The sequence below is a fragment of the Camelus dromedarius genome, chromosome 2 (assembly GCF_036321535.1).
Source record: "Camelus dromedarius isolate mCamDro1 chromosome 2, mCamDro1.pat, whole genome shotgun sequence".
Classification (NCBI taxonomy): Eukaryota; Metazoa; Chordata; class Mammalia; order Artiodactyla; family Camelidae; genus Camelus; species Camelus dromedarius.
Genome location: NC_087437.1, coordinates 39,196,765 through 39,224,434, shown reverse-complemented (window position 1 = coordinate 39,224,434; position 27,670 = coordinate 39,196,765). Strand labels below are relative to the sequence as shown.

At 37.6% G+C, this 27,670-nt stretch overlaps 1 protein-coding gene across 4 annotated transcripts in view; it reads right to left on the bottom strand.

Annotated features, from left to right (window-relative positions):
• The window catches only part of LOC105085967 (EGF-like and EMI domain-containing protein 1), a 423,143-nt gene that overhangs the window by 114,777 nt on the left and 280,696 nt on the right, over positions 1–27,670 (bottom strand). For 3 of the 4 annotated variants that reach the window (XM_064492592.1, XM_064492589.1, XM_064492601.1), the window contains one exon: positions 7,855–7,929. The exons of the other annotated variant lie outside the window; for it this stretch is intronic. In XM_064492592.1, coding sequence (XP_064348662.1) covers positions 7,855–7,929 — 75 coding nt within the window. The remainder of the gene's footprint in view (positions 1–7,854; positions 7,930–27,670) is intronic. 4 annotated transcript variants of the gene reach the window in all.

Genomic DNA, 27,670 nt, shown 5'->3' with positions numbered 1-27,670 from the left:
GGGACCCAGGGGACTGGGAAATGGGGAGATATTGATCAAGAGTACAAGGTTTCAGTTATATAAGATGAATGGTGCTTGGAGATCTAATGTACAGCATGGTGATGAGAGTTAACAAGACTATGTTGTATGCCATCCTTTCACTTAGTAAATGGACATCTTCTTTATGCTGAGCATGAAAGATCCAAGGAACAAACCCATTATTTTTCTTAAAGAAAAGCCTCATTCCCATAATAAGTAAGCTTACTGGCTAGTGTGGGAGATGCAATTCAACAAGTCGCTGTAAATAAACTAAAGGCAAGACTGAAATTTAAGCTTACTAAAAATCCAAGCTTTCTGGCTCTGAAGCAGGTTCAGTCTTTTCCACTCCAAGCTGCCTATTCAGAAATTATTGCCCCATTAAAAAAAATTCACTGTTTCCTCCCTCTATCTAAACTGCCATATCATTTAATGTAGCTGGAAATCATTACCCAGACGATGCAACATATATCTACCCAATCATTGGACAGTCAGCTTTTACAATTATGACAGTTGATGTGTTTACGATCCCATTAAACATGCTTTTATTCTTCCTTCCTTTAATTTTCAATCATAAAAGAAAAAGTTCACTTTGCAATAACATTTCCTGCTCCCTCAGAATATTGATTTGAAGGAGAGGTTTTTACAACACATTCATATCACATGAAGATTTTACTTAAACCTTAAGGAATGTGCATAAATCTTCTCAAACTTTATTTTCTGGCAGCTCTGGAATCTGGGTCCATATTCTGGCTATACACTTATTCATGCTATGACTGTTCCCAGTAGGGTTGCTGTGTAAAAAATCACGCCAAAATTTGGTAGCTTAAAGACAACAGCAATTATTTTGTTATCTCAGTTTCAGTGGATCATGAATTTGGGGCAGGCTTGAGAGGCAGTTCTGGCTCTACTCATGAGGTTACAATCACATCGAGTGGCTGGAGCCAGAAGGGCAGAGGGGGACTGGAGCTGCTGGGACTAGCCAGGTACCCCCCCTCCCCACCTCCTTGTAATCTCAAGATTCCCCAGGTGGCCTCTCATTCAGGCAACTTTGGACTTCTTCACAGCATAATGGCCTTGGGGCAGCTGGACTGGCAGCGTGGCAGCTCAAGGCTCTGGCACAAATGTTCCAAGGACCAAGGTGGACGCTGTCTCTTCTTTCCTGACCTAGCCTTAGAAGGCACCCAGAATCACTTCTGCCACGTTCTCTTGGTTTCATCAGAGTCCCAAACCCATGCAGACTCAAGCAGAGGAATTAGACTTCCTCCCTCTCTTCATGTGGGGATGGCAAAGTCTGAGAAGACCATGCAGAAGAGGAGACACTGCTACAGCATCTTTGGAAAATAAAATCTGCCACAGCGACTTTGGCCAAGTTAGCTAACTCTTCTGTGCCTCAGTTTCCTGACCTTCAAATAGGTATAACACATGGCACATCTTGGAGTTCTTGAGGTGTCAAGAAGTTAATCTAGTTTTTGTTTGTTTGATTGGTTGTTTTATTGACGTACAGTCAGTTTACAATGTTGTTCAATTTCTGGTGTACAGAATAATGTTCCAGTAAAGAAGTTAATACAGTTCAGTGCCCAGCACGGAGACTGTCATCATATAAATTTGACTTTTAATGTGATTTAATTTAAATTTTACTATTGTTAACATCTCCAAGTCTCAGCTTAAGCATCACCGCTCCTGGGGAGCCTTCCTGTTGTTCACACTGATTTTTCATTCCCTCTTCAAGCTTGCCATGGCTTCAAAGCTACCTCTTTTCTAGCCCACTTTTTCAGATTGTACTGTAATTCTGTGTTCACAGGCTGAGATCCTCTAGTGTACTGTGCACTTCTCAGGAGCAGGAAACAAAATGATTGCTCAGGAACACAGGTTTGTTTATGAGAGAATGACTCAGTCCAAAGTACAGGCACAAACAGCAGCAGTGAAAGTGCAGCTTTAAAAAAAATGTCGAAAACAAGGTAAGATAATACAAAATGAAGAGGGTGGATGTACACGGCTCATGAATTTCTGACTTCTGCTTAGGTTTACCCTTCTGTCAAAGCTTTAAAGGTTACAATTGCCTTAATAAGGGGTTGCAGGAGCAGGTGGGATTTCCAGATGAGAAAACAGAGCAGTGAGTTGAAAGCTTTGGCCTCAAATTAACATCCAGAAAGTAGATAAAATTTGTTGTAATAGACTAGCTAAAATTTAACTAGCTTTCCTACCACTATAATTTCACACTTAAAGTGTCCGTAATTAAAAACATTTACCAAAAGAAAACTGCATTGGAGAATGAATATAAGCTTTGAACCTGTAAATGATATAAATCTGCAGCATTCTACTCCTTTTAGAAGAGAAATCAACATTAATATCTATCTAATACAACAAAATTATTTGTCCTTGTGTGTCACATAGAAATCTACAAAGTCCTAAGCAATGAGGAAGACTGCCAGCTCCTTTATCAACAAGGAGGTACTTGTAAATCATAGGAGATTCGTGTAAAATCATGCAGGACTTGGCCTCCTCTACCAAGAGTAATCATTTAAATTCAATAAAATAAGAAACTCACAGTACATTAAAATTTCAAAAAGCCATTTGTGAATAATACAGCCCTAGAATTTTCATTTGTTGTTTTTTTTTTTTCCTCCAGAGCCCAGGGATGTTTAAAAATGAATTTTGCCGTTGAACTCTAGGCATGTCAGATCTCAGAAACAACAGACGAAGAAACTCTAATTAGCTGTGATGAACGTTGATTATAGAGCACGGATATAACAATGATTACAAAAGGGGAAAAAAAAGAGGTGATGCATCAGGCCCACATATCAAGTGTGGTTATGTAATTAGAGAAATTTAATCACAGCAGGCAAATGTGATGTATTTGTATCTGCACCATTCCGTGGATTCATGGGCAGAACTGTTCTCAGAAAATACAAAGGAATAAAAGCATTCCTATTTTATATGCTTTATCTTTAAACCATTTAATACATAAAGGTCTTTTTTTCTTGTTCTTTTTCCACCTCCTCCCCACACCCCACAGAAAACCCATTTCTTGTTCAGCAAAATTCCCAGTCCTATTACCTTATTAGGGTGTTCTTTTCAGAATGTCCCTGGCTCATTAGGATTAATAGAAGACACACATATGCTCATAGGGAAAAACAAGCTCTGTTTTGTCTGAAATATTTGAATTTAAAGGTAATGCCCTCCATTTGAGTTTCTGCAGAGAAGAGACTGTAACAGCTGTGCCTAAAGCTGAAGCCATGAACAGAAGTAGCACTCTCAGGGCCGGTGGCATCAGCCAGAGCTTTGCTGGTTCATGAATAAATCCCCAAATATAAGAAGTCACTTGGTCAGCTGAACTCCCACAGAAGATTCAGTAACCTGTTACGAGGTCACTGGGTTTATCTTGAACAAGAGTCTGTCTTGCAGCTTCCTGTCTTTTGATTTCCTGATTAAGTGACGGATGAGAAGAAGAGGTCACTCAGGCAGTATGGAAGCGAAAAAAAAAAAAAAAAAACCCTTCACAGAAACCTTGGCTGGCCGGCCAGCCCACGTTATTCCCAGCGAGAGATTTCTGCTTTACACTGATTACTCAGAAAGCCTTTTTCCCCAAGCAAACCTTTTTTCTATTGTTGTTAATGTTGTTCTATAATTAGGTGTTTCTGCTGGAATTAGAAGCAAACATGAAAAAGCTGTTCTTGCAATACGTTTGTAAAAGGTATCTGAGTTCTCATTGGTGAAGTTGGATTAAACTATATAATTTATCATTATGACAGTGTATCTGTGTTTGCCCTGGATACTTCATTTAAGTATAATAGAGAAATAGTACGAATCATTAGAAGGTTACCCAGACACGTACACGTCTTCCACGTTAATACTTTGCACAGATTCTTTAACATCTCTATATAATCATTTTTCCAGACTCAACCTGATACAATGCACATATATTCACCTATATGATAATCTTGCTTAAGATATTCAGGAATCCATCACCCTGACATTTTTAACTGCAGAAAAGTTTCTCTTTGATGACAGAGCTGCACCAAGCAGGTTAGAACCAACCCTGCTCCCAACGTCCTCACGGGAAAACCTGACTGGAGTATGGGGCACTTCAAACTAAATAAGCCAAATCACTAACTCAGAGATCACTGGACTGGCAAAGGGTAGAGACAGACTGGAGAACAGAGTTACTGAGACGGAGGGGCCAAGGAAAGCTGGTGGTTATAGAAGCCACAGGTCAGCTGAGGGGCCCAGAGAAAGCTGGTTCACCAAAGACAACCAGATAGTGAGTATTATTTACAGGGGAGGAAACAATAAAGGTCCAGAATAATCTTGTGATTACCTGGTGGGAAGGGATACATTGGGAGTTTGAGATTTGCAAATATTAACCAGTATATATAAAACAGATAAACAACAAGTTTCTTCTGTATAGCACAGGGAACTATATTCAATACCTTGTAATAACCTATAATGAAAAAGAGTATGGAAAGGAACATATGGGACATTGCGCTGTACACCAGAAATTGACACACTGTAAACTGACTATACTTCAGTTTAAAAAAAAAAAGAATGAATGCACTGTTCGCACATTAACTATACTTCAATAAAAACAAGAATGAATGAACTCTGACAACACTTATGCCAAGGTGAAAATCTTCATGCCACCTGTTGTAGCTTAAAATCACAGGTACCAGGATGCGCCCCAGAAGAAGGGCCTGATGGAACATAAACCCTTGTGAACAATGTAACTGTCACAGCAAATGCGTGTTTTGTTGGCTGATAAATTAACACAGGGACAAACAAGCTTTATACTTTAAGAGCTGGCATAAATTGCTGTGCAGTAACATGGCGACTGAAATGTGCAAGAGTCTAATGATCAGCAATTACCCACCTTACTGGTCTCCTCTGGATGCTTAAAAATGAGGACGGAAATTAGAACCCTCACTTTTATCTCAACGTCTTTCAACATTCTCATCTAGGCATACGGCTTAGAGAGAAGAGAAATGGCACAAACCCATCTAGGCCATCTTGAGAACCAACCCTTTAACTGTGAAGAACAGCCTTTCAGTAAGTTGAGAGCTTTTCTTAAACCACGGTTTCAGCGCCGTGACGGCCTGAGAGGGCTGGAGCGGGCTGCCTGGGGGGGGGACGGTGCGCACAAGCAGGTGAGGCATGCGCTCACCACGAGGATGGGCTGGGCAGAGTTCATGTGTTCAACTTAGAAGACAAGCAAGGGCAGAAGTAACGCCATGGCCATCTCCAAGGTAAGAGAAAATGAGACTCTGCTTTCTGAAAGAATCTGCTATTTAGAGAGTGAAGGACAAGTGAGTACTTGGATTGGAAAGCAAGGTCAAGCTAATAAAAGCAGTAAGTAGAAATTGTCACTCTGCTTAGAAAACAGCACCTAGATTTCAAATCAAATTAAGGGTAAATTCTAGTGCTACCCTGCAAAACCTGAAATATAAAGGAAGAAAAAAAAAATCCGATTCCTCATGGCCCTTTTCTAGCAACTTCAGTTCTCATCCACAGCTCCAGCACAATCTGGCCTTAAGAATAAATGGTACTCAAAGCACCATTTGCATAAGGATTCATGCGTTCATTATCATAATCCTTGCAGGCTGTTATGATCCAGATATTTCCAAAGGGAAAATGAAACACAGTGAAGTTAAGTTACATTCCCACAGTTGCCTCGTTGGTAAGCAGAGAAGTTAGACTGAAAACCTAGTAGGTCTTCAGACACTTAATACAATGACATTTTAAATGTACTTCTGTGCTCTGTAGGTACGTATTCTTTCAATGTTATCCCAGTTGTTATGATTTTTATCTTCATCAGCAACTGTCTGATTTCCCTGATCCTGTGGTCTTAGGTAAATTGTCCCCCACTCAGTCTAAGGCACCTCATGCAGCATTGTTCGCTGATCATGTTACTGCAGAGCAAAGTTACCACGAACTGTTAAGAGATTTTCTGGTCTATTTGGCAAACATACCGGGAAGAGGCAAAGACAACAGAAACCACAACAATGAAAACCAATTCTCAAAATGAGGAAAAAAATATATTAAAATGCCACAGCAATAGGACTGGAAAAAGTCTGGGACGGAGTAGGGGCAATAAGACTGGGAGAAAAAAGTCCGGAATGTTCAAACTTGAAATAAAAAAGTGAATTTCGATAAAGGGAGAAAAGTATGCATGTGATAAGAATTCATTTCCACTTACTGTACTCCTATGTCCCTAAAGGAACACCAGGGAGAAATAGCAATTTGGCAAATGTACTTTTTGTGTTTAAACATCAATTTTGATTTGTGATAGACACTTGTCTTTCAAATATTACATTTTCCATAACTAGAGAAGATCGGGAAAATAAACTCTCTAAGCTGTATATGAACTAAATTCCACTTTGACTTTTAAAATAGAGAAGAATTTCAATAAGAGTAAAGATCTGAGATAAAAGGAAAAATTAGACACTGTTCCTAGTTCATTTTCTTTAAGGACCAGGGTCTCTCAAAAACAAAATCAACTAGAATTTAGCATATCATAGATTCAAGTTTAAATTATTTTTATAAAGGAAAAAAGAAATAGACTAGAGACTTATACACACACACATGCACAGACACACATACACTGCTAGTGTAGCAGACCACAGACAGAAGAATAGATTTGCTTTTCTGAGGCTTGGGAAGTGAGAAGTGTCTCTCACCTTTCACCTGCGGCCTCATCTCCCAAATGACAGAGCTGCTATTGATCACGAGTCACTGTCTGGTGCCCGAAAGCTAAAATCCAAGTAATTACTGCTGCTGGTTGAAGAGTTCTGTTTGGATGAAGCTGAGATCATTATCCAACAACTTACAAATTCTTTCAACTGCTGGTCAACCTGTATGTCTTTGAAACTAAGCATCTAAAGCATTTTAATTGCAGAGAAACTCTTGGTATAGAAATCAGCTCCCGGTATGCAGACAAATTAGCTCACTTTCACAGACACACTCTAAGTATCCTTCCCTTCTGTCTCTTCCCCCCGCCCCGCTCACGATTCCCAACAGACACTGATTCCACGAATTCCCTTCCTGCTGGGGACAGTTAGAGCCATAAAACTTAACTCATGAAAATATTAATGAACTTTCCATTTTCCCCTGATGCTTTTCTTCCAGTTTCTTGCTACAACAAAGAACTGGTTCCCTCCTGCCTTTAGAAAGAGAAACCAAGGGATCTCCCAGGTCACCTCCTTTATGGGCCCTCGTGAAACAGCTGTCATTTGGGAAAATGGACTCATTCACAAACTTTATCATCAGAGAATCAAAACATTTGCTGAATCCCCAATATAAGATACGTTTAAACATATTAACAGTGAACTCCCCAGTGAACAGTGAAAACTACTTGGTTGAGGAATTGACTTTTTTAAGGTCTCAGTGATTCGAATTCCTCCCCAAAGTTGACACACTCTCATGTTCATTGTGTACTATTCTCTGGCTATTTTTTCATTTTTTTCCACTTCCTACTTCAGCTCTCATTCTCTCTACTCATTACATCTTTTTACATCTCCAAAACCTTCCTCTTCAAATTCTCTTAAAGCTAATAGCTGTTTCCATCATTTTCTAAAAAAATACATTCTTAAAGTCTTCTTATGGTGAGCCTTCTTATTGTGAGCCCAATGGCCTTTTCTCCACTGTAATTTGCCTGGAGCCACAACAGGTAGCAAAGGAAGTTTCTGAGTGGATGCCAGGTTCTCCCTGTGATACAAACACTGTCTCCTTGTCTCCATCTTTTCAATCTGTCATTCCCATTTTACCCTTGGTTTCCAGACTAATTGCCCTTAAGAGATATTTGCATATTATCATACTCTTGCTCTGATACTCTCAATAGCTCACCGTCTGTAACTGCATCAGGACTAAACTCCTTTGTTGCTTCACATGGTCCTCCATCAGTCTGTGCACAGAAGTTATCTGCAAGAGCCAAATTTAAGCACGATTAACCTGGCACCTTGTACGCTGCAGCCACTCCTTGTGAAGAATGAGAATATATAGGATACGAGAAGGGAAGTGATATTTCTTACTCGATTTGAATTGTATTTATAGTTAATCTCAAATTTCAGGCTGTAATACATTAGAATTAGTCCTTATACAAGAAAATAAATTGCTTGAAGGGAAAAAAGTCTGGTGATAGCTGAAGGATTCATAATATTATTCTGATAAAATTATGTATTATAGCTTTCCCCCATTGTCTTATTTTTAGAAATGCATTGATGGCTATGAGTGCTCAGATGCAAAGCTCCAAACGACTCACACATACGTCTACGGTTATCACATGTAACATAGGGAGATGGTTACCATTATGAACTCAATTTATTTGTTAATACTTCATTAATTTCATGTTAATATTTCTTTCTTGAAGCCTAACCCACAGAGAATTTCATTACCACTACCATTCAGGTGTCAAATCCCTTTCTAAAACAAAACAAAGGGAAATCTTTTATAAAAGTGAATCTTTAGTTTTGCAGACAAAAGAAACTGTGAAAAAGAAGATTAAATCTTCATCATTTTAACTCACAAAGCAAATGCATAGGGAAATAGCATTATTCACCATTTAAATTGCTTAATTAGTCTTGGGTGTTTCTTCCGTCTGTCCAAGGTAAAGGAATTCTACACCCAGTTATACTAATGCTAAATGCCTAAACAGTAGATTTAAGTAAATCCTTCATTGAAAGAAATAAGTCACTTCTGTGCTAAGGAAGCGCTATTAAGATGCCTTCTGAAAGATCTATTGAGCCCTGTGGTGAAATGCATACATTTTTAAAAGGATAAACATAGGAAAAATGTCTGTCATGCTTTACGGTGAATATATCCACCCAAATGTTCAAGAGCTCCCTGATTTATTCTCAAGTAACAACCCTGACTCTCCAAACATTGTTTACGATGGTCAGATGAGAATATACAGAGTTTCAATACAAGATATCTGCTAGTAGACTTCCTTTGGAGAGTAAAACATTCTTAAAGCATCATTTACTTTCACAAACAGCATATGCTCACCATGTGGCACCATTCTTGTTAACACCGAAGTAGCAATTTGAGCTTAACAGCTTGAGAACTCTGTTTGTAATAATAATAGTATGAGATGTCAGGTCCTCAGAGTCTCAGACGTCAAAGGTGATCATGAACATAAATGAAAATTCCCAAATCTGCTCTGCTGGGGAAATGATTCTTACCAAGCCCAAAGAATCCAGTAGAAATACAAAAGCCTGGTCTCCGGCTTCTAATAAGCCCAGAAATTGTCTTCCCAATTTCACCGCATCTCCTTCATCTGGTTCTAATGTATACACACGTCTAGTGAATTAGTTCCCCTTGGGGGGAAGTTTTGTTGTCTCAAGAGCTTGAGATTTTCAATGAAGTGCCAATGATTTTATACAAATTGTTGAAAGTTTTATATTACAACTGTTCTCTTCCTTTTATATGAGCCGACTGTTTACTTTTTGAGTACCTTCAAACCTTCTAGCATTTCAGAATAATGTTTAAAACATGGTATTATTAAGAAACTTTCAGATTGCAGCTGTGAAAACAGACCTATGTCATTATAATCAGTGAGAAAGTCCCTTAAGTGGGATTTCAGAATATAAAAGGAGACTGTGCTGAGAATTGGCAGGGTAAGAACCAAGGAGAGGAAAGAGGGAAAGAAAGAGGGAAAGAAAACTCATCAAACAAAGAAAGGGGGTGTTTCTATTCTTGACAGCCCATTTGAAAAAAAATATAAGTAATTCAGTATTTGAGTAGAAGACTTCTTTTACGGGGGAGGGAGGTGTAGTTACTGCGTTGGCTTGCATAATCACTTTATATATTACATCTATTAAAGCACTTATTCTTTCCTATTCTAGATGGTTATTTACCAATCTGTTTTTCTCATAAACTGCGAGCTCTTCAAGTGCCAGACCTATGTTGTATGTATCCTGCAAACTAGGATCTAGTACATTGCAGGTATTCAAATTTAGTAGTTAAATAAGTAGGAGAGACTAGAAATGATATAGACAACACATCTTTTCTTGGCCACACTAAGATGCAGAAATAGGAAAATATTTGAGGCAGGAAAAATTATTCCATATTAGCATTGCATTAATGGAAAGAAATGTCCAAAATACATTAACATGCTATGGTAAGATGACTACAGAGAATAAGCAAACGATGCAATACTCATTTGGGGAGGCTTCTTCTCAGGACAGGCTGTAGTCCCACAGTGATTTGCCTCTGGGCATTGAACTCCCAGGTTTGTAGGAACAGAGAAGGCAGATTGTAGTATAACATTCATGTGATTTGTTTTTGTAGCATCATGTCCTGATAAGTGAATGTATGTGACACTCAAAGATCCTCCTGAAAGAACAGTCCAGATAAATCCAAAATGGGTAAGAGGGAAGAGATTCCAAAAAGGGGCTCCAAGGGACTGATGGATTGAGTCCATTGAAAGTGCCGTCCCTGTTCAGCTGGACCCCAGGAACTGCCTCTCAAGTCTCTATCCTGTCTTGTCAAACTTCCCAGTCCTCTTAGTGTCTGTAAGGAATCTTCATCTGTCTCTTCAAGGTCTATAAACAATATTTGCACCTCTTACCTTCCTCCAGCCTAAAAATATGCTTTCCCCTTAGTCTGTTTCCATTAAAATGCTGCCACTTTCTTTCCTCTCCTTTTAATGCAAACTTCTTCATCCCTGCTTCCACATCAACCCTTGGCTTCTCCAACCACTGGACTCCAGCTTCCAGCGCCATCACTCTAGAGATACCACTCTCATTAAGACTGCAGTGACCTCCTAATTGCCAAATCTCTGGGCACGCTTAGCCCTCATTGTACTGAAGGGCGGGTGGTGTTGATCCCTCCTTCACTCACTGTTCACAAGAGCTGACAACAGTAGGCTAGTTATGAAGACTAGTATCAGTCAAGTGCTTAGCACAGCATTTTGCACACCATATGGGCTCTTTAAAAAAAGTTTGCTGATATTATTATACTAACATTTTTCTCAGTTGCCTTTGTGAGTTCTCTTTCTGTGTCTCCTTTTAAATGCAGGTGTCCCTTACCCAGCGCCCTGATAATCCACACGTTGTTGCAGGGTAATCGTACCAGTCTTTTTGAGTTCAACAACTATCATATTACGACTCTCATGTCTATAGCTCCAGCCCAGAGCTCCACTAAATCTTTATGTGTATATCTCTGAGTTCCTGAGGGAGATCCCCATCTCAATTGGCAATATGTCCTTGAGGGGTAAAATCACTCCCAGTTAAGAATCAGTGCTTAGCTTATATATGGTTCTTTGTGTCTTTCCTCAGGTGATTGTAAACTTTCTGAGAGTCAGAATGATGTGTCATTCACCCCTGTGTCCCTCAGCCACAGCACAGAGCCCCATATACTGAAGCTACCAATTCAACTCTATAATTCTCAATTTAGGAGATCTTACTTTACGGGAGATCATGTTTACATCCCCACCCCACAAAAGCCCCTGTACAGATTCTTACATTAGGTTCTGATTTCTTTTGAAAGGAAGCATCTGGAATATTTCAATAATGAGAAAGATGCTTGTTAAGTGGATGGTGACTACAATTTTGAGATAAGAGCATACTGTTAAATTTAGAAATCAGATGAGTCTTTACTTCAGAAAAAGGTTTGAAGAATAATATACTCTATTAAAAGAATGATTTGCTGGTGAGTTTTAAAATAACCCAAGGAAACTGGCACTTCTAAAAATTTCACAGCAGCCTAAGTCTAAGACTTGAAAAAAGAAATAATAAAGAACTGGGGCTGCTGAATCTGAAGCCATCACATCTATGGCTCCATGTCAATTTATAATGGTAAACGTGCCACAGAAACAAATTTGTCATGGGAATTTTCACAGCAATAAATATCACAGTCTGGTGGCAGTAGAAGGAGTTACGGATCACACCCTCACGAGTCTTAGGCTGAGTTTGGAGAAAGTGACATGTGCAACGCACATTAGCTGAGACCTTCACATCTTTTTATGCTTCACAAACCAGATCAGATTGGCCGAACTGCAGAATATATTTGCCACAACACAATAAATTGTCCCCTCAAGTCAGCTGATGGTGAAAGACAAATTAATTGAAATCAGATCTTCCAATCAACATGATACGGTGGGAATGAGGGTCAATCTTAAGATCATTTTGATCCACGAATCATCACGCTCTCCATTGCTCAAAGGCAGAAAACAATTTAAACAGAATATGATTTACTAAGAATATCATCAATTAAAAGATAAGGTATTAGAACCTCTAGATTCCCAAAGTGGGAATCTAACTGAAAGATCTGTAATTGCAACTATTACCTAACAGCTCTCTTATCCCTCCTTCTCTTTTCTTGCCTCACCCTCCCTAACTGTCCTCCTTGAAAAATATTTGGTCACCTTGCCTTCTTTCGTTTACAAACTTTTTTCTTCTTCCTTTAAATTCTTAATTTAACAAATATTTATAGTCTAGACAACCGGTCACACACCTCAAGGGAATCCTAAAAGAGTCAATAATAGTCTTGCCTTTAAAAATTAATAATTATTAAAATTAAATAAAACTATTGATTATTTAAAAATTAATAATCTATTATTTAAAAACACAAGTACAAAATGATCAGAAAACCAGGCAAAATTGGAAAGTAGCATAAAAGGGGGAAATTATGTACCATGGAGGTTTCAAAGTAAAGATATACCACATTTGATATAAGGACACCAGGATTCTTACAGAGGAAGGTGTTTTAGATGAGTTGACATAAGTAGAAATTGGGTTGGGATTTTTTAACTTATGTGAAAGCATAAAACACAGTTCTTGATTCATAGTAGGCATTCAACAGACATTTATTTTCTTCCCTCCTACAGGGGTGTTATGGGCTGAACTGTGTTCCTTCCAAATTCCTATGCTGAAGTCCTAATCCCTAATGCCTCAGAATGTGACTGGAGACAGGACCTTTAAAGAGGTAATCAAGGGAAAATGAGTTCATATGGTTGGGTCCTAATTCAATATGACAGATGTCCTTATGAGAAGAGATTAGGATGCAGATGTACACAGAGGAAAGATCACGTGAAGCCAGAGGCAGAAGCTGGCCATCTATAAGCCAAGGAGCAAGTCTCTCTGAAGGAACCATCCCTGCCGACAGCTTGATCTTGGACTTCTACCCTCCAGAACTACGGAGAATTAAATGTCTGTGGTTTAAGCCATCCAGTCTCTGTCATTTGTTATGGCAGCCCTAGCAAACTAACACCAGAGGGTCAGTGGATGTGGGGCTGTGAGGATACTTCGGATCTCTACTGTTAAGGAGATGAAAGTTTGGGGACCTGATCTTTCCAGTCAATAGGAAGTCAAACAAAGTTTGTGAGCTGAGACTGTCCTGAAGACTTGAGGTTAGATGGAAAGATTTGGCTTTTGTGTTTGGATTGTGACAGTGGTGGGGACCCATTTGGAAGATCAGTTTGGAGAGTATCAGGTCATTGGATCAGCCCAAGTACAAAACAAGTGGGACCTGAACTGGCTCACTGACAGTGGGAACGGGAATTCAAGTCAAGTGTATTTAACTCAGCAACTGATTTTCTAAAGGAGAGTCAGGGAATGAGAAAGCTCAGTGGTGCCAAGTGCTTCACATGATAGAGATATTGATAATAAGGATGTTAGTATAATTTCTAATAAGTTAAAAACATGACTTTCCTGTACACATAGAAAAGACCTGTTAAAGATTTTATTCAACTTGTTAATTAATGACAAAGCCAGTAATACACACACACACATCCCAAACATGGGTGATCAGAAATGCTATTATTAACTTGCTAATACAGGACTAACTGGTTAATATATTATAAAGAGCAATAAGATTATTTGTGCCTTTTCCATAGTACAGTAATCAAATGTGTATTTATGGTACAAAATACCTTTGTACTGCTGTGGAGAAGAATCATTTGCATGACTATCAGTTTTCTACAGCTCCTACACTTTCAGAGTTATAAAACAACCCAGTTGACAGAAAGACAATAAAAGACGCACACGCCTACAGAATTAGGTAATCCCCAGAGAATCCCCTAGGCATGCCCAGCACTCCACTGAGGGGACAGATACTGGTCATCTCTTTTGCCCATTTCCAAATCTTCTGCTATTTTTTTCTGACATTAATAAATACAGGAGAAGCTATTTCTCATTTTTAGGAATATTAAACATGCAGTGCCAAAGAAACACTCAGGGGAGAAAGTCCAACGTGCAACCGGAAGGGCTGAGGTGGCACATCAGCAGAGGGACAGGTTTCAATACATTTGTCAGCTCTGCTTAATCTTTCTTCATATTTCATCAGTAAGCTCATCAAATTAAGATGTGATCATAGGCTGGAGGCAACTGCCCAGGACTCCGCCCCTTTCTTCCTTCTTGATTGTCAATAACCTATTCTACTGTGATCCCTGTGTCTAACAGGCTGGCAAATCTTGGTCTGTGTTCTTGACCTGGCTTCCCTTTTCTGGCCCTTTAATATCTGGTGTTTATATTTCCCTTCTGGTATGTGAATCTCAGCTTTGCTTTTCTGTAATCCTGGCCCCTTGGACAGAGATTTCAGCTCACACTTCCGGGATAAAATGGTTGCTCCAGTCTAGACTTAACAAGGGAGAACCCATATTTCACCTTAGTCATTTGGCTGGTGTTCAGGTGAGCTCTGCCTAAAAAAGACAAGGGTCAGAGAAGTAGATTTGCACTAAGATGAAACTGTCCATGCATAAGTCACAATTTCCAATTTTCTCTTTGACATTTAGCATCCTCTGGCTCACTGACAGAGTCTCCTCTTCTTTACAGTCTGTGTGCTGACTATTTGCCATGTGATTTGAAAATAGCTCTGGTAACATCTAAGTAAATCAAAGTGTTCATTCATTTACTCATCCATCCATTCATTCATTCATTTGCCAAAAATTACTAAGTGCCTCATGTGTGCTAAACACTGTACTAGGTACCAGAAGATACATAGATAAATAAAATATATTCTTGCCCTCTAAAAACTTAACCACTGAGGGCTATAAATCAATGACTTTTTTTTACCTTTCCAAGTACATTCCAGGGCTAGAGTAATAGTAGAGTAGGGTGCACTGATGTGTTCCTCTACCACCCCACTACCCACCTCCTCCATAGAAGAAATGACTACAAATTAGCTGAAATAGGGAAATATGCATATAGATATAAATATAGATAGACAGATATGTCCTATATAACTGGGATACATGTATAATGTGTTGCCTTGGATTGTTGTACATTTTGGGATAATTCAACAAAAGATTTTGGGAAAAAAATTTCTCTTTCAACACATCACAGTAAGAAAATGACAATAACACAATAGCATCAACACTAAAGCAAACGAACAAAAGAACCGTGCTCTGCAACCATGACTGATGAAGACGACCTTGGAGAATAGCCTCTAAAGAGGCAGAAAACCCCCAAAAGATCACACTTGTTTTGAACAATGTTCTCCTGCCTCTTTTGCTCTGGGTATATTTTAACCCCTACACAATTACTTATTGTTATGGATATGACAACATAAACTCCCATAATTTCAGAATTTTATTTAAAAAATATGCCCAAGTAATGGAGTTGCACTATGCAATTTCATCCTTCGGCATCCACAAAGAACCAGTAGGTAGGTAGCTTTGAAATATATATATATATTTATATATATATATATATATATATACACACATACAATGTGGGGGTGCATTTTCAAAATTTACCAAGGTCATTAATGCACCAAATGTAAATGGTCTCCCATTTATCAAATGCCCTGGGGAAAGCAGGAGATAAGTAAAATGATAGATGAACAGATGAAACTCTAGGCTAATGGGCTGTATATCAATGAGTCAATGCCACGTTTATGAAAGGTTTTGGAAAATGATACCTATTCTTTGCTTATTTTTAAAGTTCTAAATCTCAGGAAGGTAGTTGTAGGACTAAAAACTAAATTTAGAAGAAGAGCCATCAGAAGCATTTCTCCTATGACTTTTCTCATGATAATTTGCATTTCTTTATATTAATTTCAGCAGAACTTATCAATATCTCCACTTTTGTGTCTGTATTGCTCCTCTTTTTCTTTTTGTGAAATCATCAGTTAACACGTTATCTCACCCAGGGATTATTTCTCCTACTTCTTCCCCCTGACAAACTTACAGGGACTTTATGTAAGAAAAAAAAATAGCATGCTAAAAAATTATTTTAAAAAAGAAGAATCTTTCAATTTGGTTAATTATAAGCAATCTCTTTTTGATCAAAACAAGTTATTAAAATGAATTTAGGGTGACAGAATTAAAGTTGACAAAGAGAAGACTTCTTTTCTAGAGCAAGTTATATAAGGCTAAATCAGACGTAGGTCAGTGGGAAACAAACAATGCTCAGAAACAAACTTTCTCTGTTTCCAAAGTGACAAAGAGTCGAGACGGCAAGTCAGATACTGGATAAGAGGAGACATGTTAAAACACAAAGGTGAAGTCAGACCATTAACGAGATTCAGGAATAACGAATGTGTCTTCCCTGGGCAAGTGGGTTTTCTGTTTACTAAACAAATGTGTATCTTGATACCTCCAACTGATAACTGAGAAAGGTGCCTGTGGTAAGTCATGTTTCCTCCAATTCAGGCTGGGTGTTGGGGCTCAGCATGGCTATCAGAGCTGCTGAGTGAGTTGAAGAGAAGCACGAACAGGTGACCATGGGCACAGGTGATCAGCCTCAGAGGAGGGGTTCCTGGGAACAGAACTCCTCCAGTTCTGACAGGGTCGGAACCTTGACAGTAGTTTCCATCAGAAGCCACAGAGGAAATGATCTTGTTGGTGGTTTCACAAGGCCAGTAATAATTGCCCCTCGTAGGGCTTGAGCTGGGAAGCAAGACCAACCAAGCTCCACCAAAAAAAAAAAAAAAAAAAAAAAAAAAAAAAGCAGGACCTTGGGGCTCAAAGGGAAGGGACAGCAGGAAATGCTAGAGGAAATCTCTTAGAGTTGAAAATGTTAGACGCTTAAGCTCAGAATAACACTTCAGAATCTGAAATCCTGGACATAAACTCCCCCCGAAAAAACTCTATAAGAATATAGTTGCTGATATGTGTATTGGTTGTTAAAATGTTGATGTTTTTCTGTACTAGTTGGAAAGTATTCTCTGTCCTGAGAACACTGAGTGCCCCCCACCCACTGGGCTGCCTCCCCAGTCCCGGGGACCTCACAGACTTCTCCCAGCTCAGATAATAAATTATTACAGCAGGGGCCCTCAAAAACCCTGGCGGCTCTGGCATCTGCTCTGAATTTGCAGATTTTCCTGTGTCCTACAGGTTACTAAATAACTTTTTCTGTTTGCTTATTATGTAGTCCACTTTTATTTCTCCATTGTTCTTATACTGTACTTTATAACTTTTTAAAAAAATCCCAACCTAGGATCCAATAGAGGATCATTTGTTGCATTTGCTTGTATTTGCATTTGTACTATCACATTTACATAAATCCAACACTTAAAATGAATTTTATCAGTTTTTTCACTCCCTCCTCACTGCAACCAGCTCTCCTTTCACAGCAGTCTTCCATACACGTCACCAGAAAGGAAGCCCCCCTTCCCCCAATGATCACCTGCACCTACAATGTTAACAAAAAGGAATGTTAGTATCACTATTTGGTACTGAATTCAAAGCTTTAATTAGTGTTTCCAATTCCAATGGCCCTTTCTGAGATTGTCACAGCATGAAATAAAGGAAATACAAGATGTGACTATGAAGTGATGAAACTGCCTTTCCCATGTGGCTTGTGGGGGTTTCCCTGCTTACTTTTTAGTTATGCTTTGTATTACTCAGTAGGTAAAACCAGCCTTCTGAGCAGGAAGGCTTCTCACACGGCCCAAATAAAACATGCATTCTTCTTCTCACGTTCACAAGGGTTCTTTACTCAGGAGAATTTAATGTGTATAAAGAACACCAGAGCCTAGTGTTAATCTGTTCTTTTAAAATATTTTTTTCTAAGAATATTAAACAGAATTTTATCTAACATAAGAGAATACTATCAATGTCCCGAAAGGTCAGCAAACCAATAAAGGACCAAAATAGCAAAACCCTACTCATATATTTCTTATGAGGACAGAATTTTCAAAGGACGCCAAACATATTATACTGAGTGGCTTGGTCTTGTCACCACCAGTCACTTGAAAACTCCTCAGACAGTGGCCAATAGTGCAGCAACAGAATCAGGCATGGACTCTTCAGGATGGCCATTTACCCCAAGGTTTCATTTATTGGGATGAACCTTTTCATTTTTTCCTGCAGAATTTAGAGATTAATGACATGATGCTTTGGGGTGTATTGGAAAGGATGCTGAGTGCTTCCTAAAAATGTATCACTGACTTCCATTAATGGCATAGCCAAAGAAAGACAAGACAGTAGCACTGGTGCCAGAGGTTCATTTCCCTATCTGAACAAAAACCCAGTATCCTAAGAAAGTGAAACCTGCCATTTTAATTTTTCTGCTGTTGAACCAACCTCCTCAAAATAATTTCATCTAAAACCAATTGTCTATTTATAGTGAAAAATCAGAGGATCAAGGAAAAGACCAGTGCAGGCAGCAGCCTAAACCTGTGTGCTATGTAGACATGTAATATGTCCACAAGGCAATCTTCATTAATGTCATGTTGGATATCTTTTAACTATTTTCCCCTCTTTAGAGCAAAAAATACATACATATATGACTGTAATACTTCATGCATGTTGTTTTACCAGTATGGGATCACACTGCACACTTTCTTTTATGAACCACTTAGTTTTATTAACTCAATAATATTCTATGACTATTTTCCAGGTTATGACCATTCTACAATGTTTTAATAACTGCAAGGAAGTGTCATGATATATATGGAGAACTTCTTATTAATGGAGTTCAGTCTATTTATATTCTTTCAGTATTATCAATAATTCTCCTATTAGCATCCTTCTAGCTAAATATTTGTTCATATTTGTGCTTATGATAGGACTCCTTAACATTGCTGAGAACAATCAGACACAACTGAAGCTAACCCATCATTTGTATGCTGGTCTCAAAGTTCTGTCTGCAAAGGAAATATTGCAAGCATACTCTGTGCTTGATACTATAATAATGATTTCAGTGTTCTCACTTCAGAGAGCTATTTCAAAGTGTCTGCCATGTGTACCCTGCATTAGAAATGAATATCACAATATTTTGCATATTTTAAAAAAGTGTTTTGACTTTTAAAATTTAAACCTAAGTAATTCTTTAGACCAGAAATAGTTGTATTCTCTGTAAAATGTGAATCATAGATAGAGCATCACAAGTCACCAGGGAATGGTAAGTTATTCAATAATTTGTGTTTGAGTAAATGATAAGCAGTCTAGGGTAAAATCCATTTAGAGCCTCACCTCACACCATTTACCAAAACCGATTTGGGTAGATCAGAGTTAAATACTTTTTAAAACAAACTATTGAAAAACTGGAATTGGATATTCATCGAATCTCTGAAGGGGGGAAGAGTTTTTACAATCAGCAGTTAGAAAAATCACAAAGAAAGATAATCAATGAATTTGTACTCAGGAAACGTTTTCTAAACTTTTGCGTGCTATAAACACATGGATCAAGAACAAACAAACTTGTAGTGTTTGAAAAATGACAAAATAACAGATTACCACCCTCACTAATGAAAAAACATTATTAATAAGAAAAATCACTAAATAGTTTTTTTTTTAAAAAAAGAAATTCTGTACAGGCAATTTACAAAAGGTTGCAATTCCCGACATTTTAAAAAGTACCATTTGATTCACTAGAAGCCAAACAAAGCAAACTAATACAATAACAATATATCATATTTTAACCTATAAAATATGACAAGTAAAAAAAAGATAAGGTATAATAAAAGGATGTTTTCCTTTTCAGATATCAGTACACATGGTTATTTAAATTTTTATAAAGAAATATGTTAACATTAATAAGATGCTATAGGAAATGCATATGCCTTCATTTATTGAAAAATGAATAACAATTAAGTTACCAATGACATTGTGTAAATTGGAATACATTCATGTTAAATGAGGTTTCAAAAACTATGAAGCCACATGTATGCAGGTGTACAAATATAGCATCACAGTATGCAAAAACAAATAACGGTTCCCATAGTCGACTAGCACAGTGTACCCATCATGAAAATTCATGCAATAATTATTTGTTAAATGAGCAAAAACAAATATATTTTAGCAATGATAAATATAATAATATTTCATGAGTATTTTCTAGGTTGTGACTATCTGTAATGTTTCAATAATGGTTCTATAATGTTTCAGTTAAAAAAGAGTCTGGAAAGAAATGTTGTATCAAGATGCCAAAACATTTGTATTAGTATGGTCATATCATGGGTGATTGTTTTTCATGTCCCTATATTACTTTCTATTTTCAATTAAGTTAATTTTAAATACAAAATTATAATTAAACAAACATATACTTTAGACTCTGTTCTATCACAGTTTAATCACTTTCAAGTTGTTCTGTGTAATAGTGTGGTTCGTTGCAATCCTGAAAATGCTCCGTGCAGAAGCATAGAGAAAGTTGCTTTACCACCTTTTTTTTTCTACTTCTTCAGTAAACAAATTTCATTTCTTACTTGGGAGATAGAAAAATAATAAGGAGGGTTTCTGGAAAGAACTCTTGGGAGACCTAATGTTCGAGAGATGGCTAGCATTTCCAAATGTCCACAATATATATTACTCTTATATTAGTTTTCCTTATATAAAATTACCTGAAATACATAAGCATGTAGGCTGAAGAAGAGCCACATCAGGACCCAGAGATGCAAACAGATCAATGTTTGCCAGAGTTTATAGTTTCTGCAGGGTATTTGGTGGAAATCCAGGTTGAATTTGACAAGCACATGAGAAGCCATTGGGAGCATTTGAGCAGGTGAACTGTGTGAGCTCAAACCAATGCATCGGACAGTGCCCTCACTGCCTCTCTGAGGTTGCCTTCCTGTTGTCCCCGGAGGTCTTTCCTCCATCCCCAGCCTTTAAAACATAATTGATTTATATTTTTATTCCGTTGGTACTCTTCTTCTGGCCATGTAACAGCTGATTAATCCAAACTAATGTGTCAGTAATGTCCCCTTTCACGTAACCAGCATATTTTAACAACAGCCTTCTGGGATAATACCTAACTCAAGAAGGACAAAGGGATTTTACGTGTCAGTTCCAGTGGACTGAATGTGGCTTCCTACACGTTGTGGTAAGACAGGATCTGATACCATTTCTAATTTCAGCATGAATAGTAAGTTTGCCATTGGCATAGGATTGGGTGAATGGTAGCACATGTAGAGTGCTTGCCATTTCAGACTTATCCCAAAAGCAAGACAATTACTTTAGATGATGAAAGGGATTGTATTTGCCACATACAACAACTCACACCATGTGTGTGACTGACAGTGGGCCAGTAACACAGAACAGCCACCAAACAGATCTGAATTGCATATATGCTTGTAGAAGGTGCAAAAATGAGCAAACCCCAGATATTCAAAATCTTTCCCAATCGGTCAGTGGCCCCTAAACCACCATCCCTAGACCGATCTGTAAGCAAGTTTTGTGCTCATTTGTACCAAAATTTTTAAAAAAAAAAGGAAAATCATAATTTTTAATAAAGTTTAACTCTTCCTTAATTTAAATATATTTTTTTTAATTCTTAGGTTGTGTCATTCCTTTTTTAAGTACTAAAATGATCTTTTGTATGAAATGATAGTAACCATAGATGGATTTTTTTCCCTAATACACTCACTATGTTAATTTCCTCATTTAAAAAAAGTGGAAACTCGCAAAAATCTAAGTCTTAGAAACTTATCTCCAGTTAACAAAGTATTTTAGATAGTCTATCAGTTTGCTTAATATTACTTAATATTACATTTTCAACTATGAACGCATAGAAAATAAATATCTCTGCTATTTCCTCCTTATTAGAAAAATAATATTCAACATAATTTCCCTCCTTTTGAGAACTCAGAGGCCATGGCTATGCTCATTATTTATTATACTCTACTGTAACTAGAACAAGCTCCTTGGGTCTATCTTCAACGAACCCATGCTATCCCATGACTTGAATAGTTCCACAATTGTTCTAATATTTCTCTATCCCATACTCCCGCTTTGTCAACCGTGAGTTCTCCCTGCTGAAGCTGGGAGCAGTCCATTTGTTCTGGCTGCCTCCTCACCCAGCAACAATTTAGGTAAGAACCAGGCAACACACCTGATGGAAGAAAGTGAAGTTCATAACTTTTAGTTTGACCTTTGAAACATCTAATTTGACTTGGGGAAAAAAAAAATGCTTGTGATGATGTTATGGTTCTAAGGTGTGCTCTAGAGAAGTATGTGGCAAACTTAATTATTGAAAGCAGGATGACTCAACACCCATTCCCCTCATGCTGTTTTTGTCTTCTATAGAGGCCAGAAAGCTTTTATGCAGCTAGAGGTGGCCATGTGACACAGTGGCAGCTTATGGGATGGAAACAGAAGTCTGCACAGGATTTCTGGGGACTTTTCCTAATACGAGCACTAACCCATCCTAGCTTATGCATCATCTTTGAGAATGGAATAGAGCTGAGATGCCTGGAGGTACAAAGGCCATCTTGAAACCATGAATGAAAAGTATGAAGTAATAGTGAACATTCTACCGATGCTGAAGTGGGGAAGTTAAATTGAAGGCATTCTTGAGCCATTTTACCAGCCCTGCATGCCTTTCCCTAGACCACCTGCTATGGGAGACAAACTACTAACTGTGTAAGCATCTCTTAATTATTCATGGTCGAACATATTCTACATCATACCTGAGCATCTTAACATGATTTCTCTAGAGGTAGATTCCATTGAATTTGCTTTATCCTTGAAATATTCCCCAAGGAGATTTCAGAATTACAAAATACAGTCAAGGTCACTGAAAAATTGATGAAGAGAGTTTCACGGAGCAGAGTGAAAATGTATATCCAAAGCACGTTGGTAAACCATACCTCAATTTTCATTTGAAGAATGAGAAGGGTCTCTATAAGCAAATATTTCCAGGACCACAAGCCAAGAGACCCTTTTATTACTATAGAACGGCTCATTTCTGTCCTTTTACTGTTTCAAAACTCAAACCAATAAAGGCAAGCTTCTGATGTCAAACTGAATGCAGAAATATTTTGAAAGTTTCTTTTCTGGTGCATCTTTAAATGACAAGTTCTGTACGATGGGAAAAAAAAAAAAAGTTCATCAAAAAGTGTTAGAAAACTTGAGGCACTTGTCCAGAAGTCAGGAATGTGACGAATTTAAGCAAGTTGCAGAGAGTTTCACAATGGATTTAATAACTAATGGTTTGGTAAAAATTGAAATCAAATGTGTTCCATCTATAGGATGTTTATCATTGATTTTCTCCCCTTTTATTTCCATAATAACAATGTTAAAATTTTTTGTGAAATACCTTTAGACACTGAAGAGCTCATTTGAGGAATTAAAAAGAAAAGCTCACATAAACGAAATAGATCAAATGTTTGCATCAGCGTCTTTTCATTTTGCATCTTATTACCCGGTCACTCATGGAGAACTCAAAAAGCAGAATGCTGAGGTCCATGTATTTAGGGCACACAGATATTTGAAATTTTATAATAAAAGCTCCCCATTTTAGCAATGAAGATAGATCTAAGCAGGAGCATCCTTGGCTGGATGGAGGAATTCCCTCGCCCCTCAAAGGTAGGTGTCTTGCATTGGGAGAATGATAGACTATCGTAAGTAATATTTTAAAAAATCATATTCAGAAGTCAGAGTCTGAATACAAAAAGTGGGTAACTGCCTCTATTTGTCTATTATTCAAAAAAAATCTTTAAAGTACTATTATAAATACAAAATAACCATACTGTTCTTAAAAAATAGAAAAATAGAGGAAATAAAATCATCAATAGACCTACCAGCCTCAAAAAACAATTGCTATTAGCATTTTTTGTATTTTCTTTGCAAAAATTTTCCATTGCTTTGTCATTTACAAAACCATTCTGTACTTATAATTTTGTATCTTGCTTTTTATTGACTTCTTTGAAGGATTCTCATATTGTTGTAGCTTTATAATCATCATTTTAATGACTGTACTGTAATTCACATTTAATACAGTATAATTTTCTTACTTGTCTTGGGTATTTAAGTTGTTTCCAGTAACATGATGTGTTGTCAAAAAATGTTAACCTAAAAATAAAAGTCATGTATCATGCTCTTTATTTTAGATTTTTCCTTTAAGATGTATTTTCAAAGTATTATTACTGGGTCAAAGGGTACGAACACTTTAATGGTTCTTTATGCATATTGTCAAATTGTCTTCTAAAATGGTCGTAACAATTACACTCCATCAGAAATATGTGGAAAACATTCATTAAGACTTATTTATGCTGGCAGAGGGAATAGGACATTTTGCACCCAAGCGGGCGGGAACCATTCAAACATTTTCTACAGTGGCAGAGAGCATTCCTAGGAACACTCATCTCCATTTCTGTCTTCTGAAGAAGGTTTTGGAGGTTAAATATAAGGAAAGTACATTGTCACTAACCTCTTAGAGATTTGTTTTGCACACTAGTATCTTCAAAGTTCTGCGATATCCTGTCAGAAAGACGACTGTTTAACTGTGTTTAGCCACATGTTTCTCAAACACACCTCCTGCTGAGTGCCTCTAAATTTTTGTAGGACCTGCTCTCCTTTTGACTTATTAATATGCTCTAACAAATATACCTTTAAAAAAAGATGATGCACACATCCTATGCAGTTGTTTAATAGAATCAGAAGAATCCCCCCAAAATCTGAACCTATTTTAGAAAATTCCTGCTCCAAAATGATGGCAGAACTAGCCTAAGGACAGCTTTAAAAAGACCTAGACGTTAGCAGGTCTGGATTAGCCCAGACTACGCCAAGATTTCAGGTTCCTTGAAGTCTTTGAGGAGGGCTAGAAAAGGAAGTTTTCTCTAGTCAGCTGAGTATGTGATCACAAAAAGAATTCTTTGTTCCCTGTTCCTTATTTTCCCTCCGGTTTATTTAAACTAATTCTGATTTATATGATTCTTCTATTGCAATAAAGCAGCTGCTGTGTCACAAATAAGAACATAATTACAGGAAAAAGAGAAGCCCTGGGGTGACAGCAGCTTTCACAGTATATTCCAGGTGAGCCACTTGGCACAGGGTAGGATCACTGTGAACGGCACCCCTTATTGTTAATAGTAGTATCTACACTTTGTTCCTGGTTAATAAAAGGACTAAACAATTTCCTTACAAGATGAATTGGCATTTTCAAAGAATTTTCATTTGACAAGTGCCATTTTCAGGTCGTGATTTTAAACCACTTGTTAACAACACTAATTGACTCAGATGCTTCATGAAAGTTTGGCAACTGAATGAACTCCAAGGAACAAAGATAAACAGATCAAGCCCAAGGACGCTAAGCGCAGAAAAGAGAAAAATGTCAATAGAAACAAAACTGAGCAAAAACAGGAGGACAAAGCAAATGCAAGCTTTACAAACTAAACAAATAACATCATCCATGAGGCTGATAACTTGTTCTCCCTGAGAACCTCAACCTCTGCCATGTGAAACAGTGTTCAAATATAAAATGAAGATTTATTGGACTATCAGAGAGACACAGTCAAAAAACATAATTTTGCAATGTAGATATGAAAACCTGGCAGTAAAATTTTCAACCTTATTACGTCCCTCCCTAATAAATGGTCTAATTGATAAAAAAAAAAAATGAGGAACACAGTCCAAGTACTTTTAATAGCAATATTAGTAGTCTGTTTAAAAATGTGGACTCTGAAGCCAAAAAGTTCCGGATTCTCTCTATTCATAAACTTTTAGGATTTGAGGAATATTATTATTTTCTCTAGTGTTCAGCTTCTTCATATATAATCTCAAAGGGTGGTGAGAATTAAATGAGATAATGCCTATCAAGTATTTAACACTGTGCCTGGCTCATAATAAATACTCAGTAAATATTAACTATTATTAAAACATTGTAAATTTTATTGGAAACACAAATGATAACCTACGGGGTAGTTATGAGTTGAGACCCTAACCCAGTACCAACAGAAAAGAGCTACTGAGCTCTATTTGGGGCTGTGGCTCAGAGAAACTGTATGACTTTCTAAACTGGTAGAAACCAAGAATGATCATTCATAATCTGGAGTCTCCTGACATGACTCAGTGCTCCTATGCCTCTGGGACTTACAACTGTGTTAGATCTGACTTCTAATGACAGGAGCAGTTTCGTCAATGTCATCTCTGAGCCAGACTTAAGAGGGCAAGACTGGATCACCAATACATAATAAGATCTTTAATGAAATCAGTCCTCCAGGATTAAAGTGTTATTTCCCAATTTTCTTACACTAGACTTAAATTGAGAAGGGACTACTGCACAAAATCAAAGGAAAGATTGGTATAATGAATTATTACAGGAAGTACCCAGAGAAATGGCAGTGTCCTGCTGAAAAGACGTCTTAATTTTTTTTTTTTATTATTGAAACTTGATGGGCAGAGTACAAAAGCTGAAGCAGATTTCAGTCTGTGTTAGATATTTTTCCTCATGGGTATACCCCACCTTGTTTGAAAAAAATAAAGGAAGGTAGGAGCCAACGCCATATTTGTAAGGATCTGAATCATTAAACACAACTTTTCAAAAAAGGTACAGTATCGGATCTCCTTTCCTCCATATGAATCTTGGGATAAAGAAAGTAAACTAGAGATAAAACAATCTTTTTCAAGGGTAATAAGTACTAGGGCAGAGGGACCAGTGAAAAGCTGGCTCTACCCACAACCAATAAAATTCTGGAATGATCATTATTAAGAGTATGTGATTTGCTTCCAGAGATGCTGCAACTGAGGACACACTTCTGCCATAATATGATGCTGGCTCCTACCTCCTGTTTGGTCCATCTCTCTCTTAGAAATCCAAAAAAAAAAAGGATGAAAAGAGTGGAGCAATAATATAAGAGGAGCAATCTGCACCCTAACCAACCACATTCATCCATAGGACTCATATGTGAGAGAAGACATGGGGCCAGGAGTGCAGGAATAGGGAACCAATGATTGGAACTTTCTCAATCTTATTCTTTTTGCCCATAAATCTAATAAATAAACATCTTTTAAAAACACCTGCTATTCAAGCATATTTAATGGAGTTAAACCATACGTGTGGGCTGGGAAAACTGTAATAGACTGTAATCTTTGAAATTACCCACATAAGTCATTCTGCTTAACTTTTTCTTAATGGGAATTCATAAGATGTCATTAAAATGAGGTTCATACATGAGACTCAAACGTGGAGAGTGATAAATCAGATAAGCAGTACCCAAACAAGGAACGGTCTTATTGGGCAACAGCAGAGTGAAATGAAACAAAGAGAGTCTCTAAAGTTAAAAGGCTACAATTAGTAACCTTGGTCTCGAATTATTGTAGGTCTGTGACAAGTTGACAGGGGACTTGTCCTTTTGCCCTGGAATTGATGACTAGCTCCCAAACTAAGACTAAATGGATACTGAGTATCCTGTGTTCTAAAAAGAACTGCCAACATTTGGGGCTTCTTAAGAGGTTCTCACACTAGCTTTGCTACCCAGTGGCCCCCAACCTTTATAAGCAAAGGGCTGAGGGTGGACGGAGTGGTCTGCATTCTTATCACTTGGCACAGCAATGTTATGA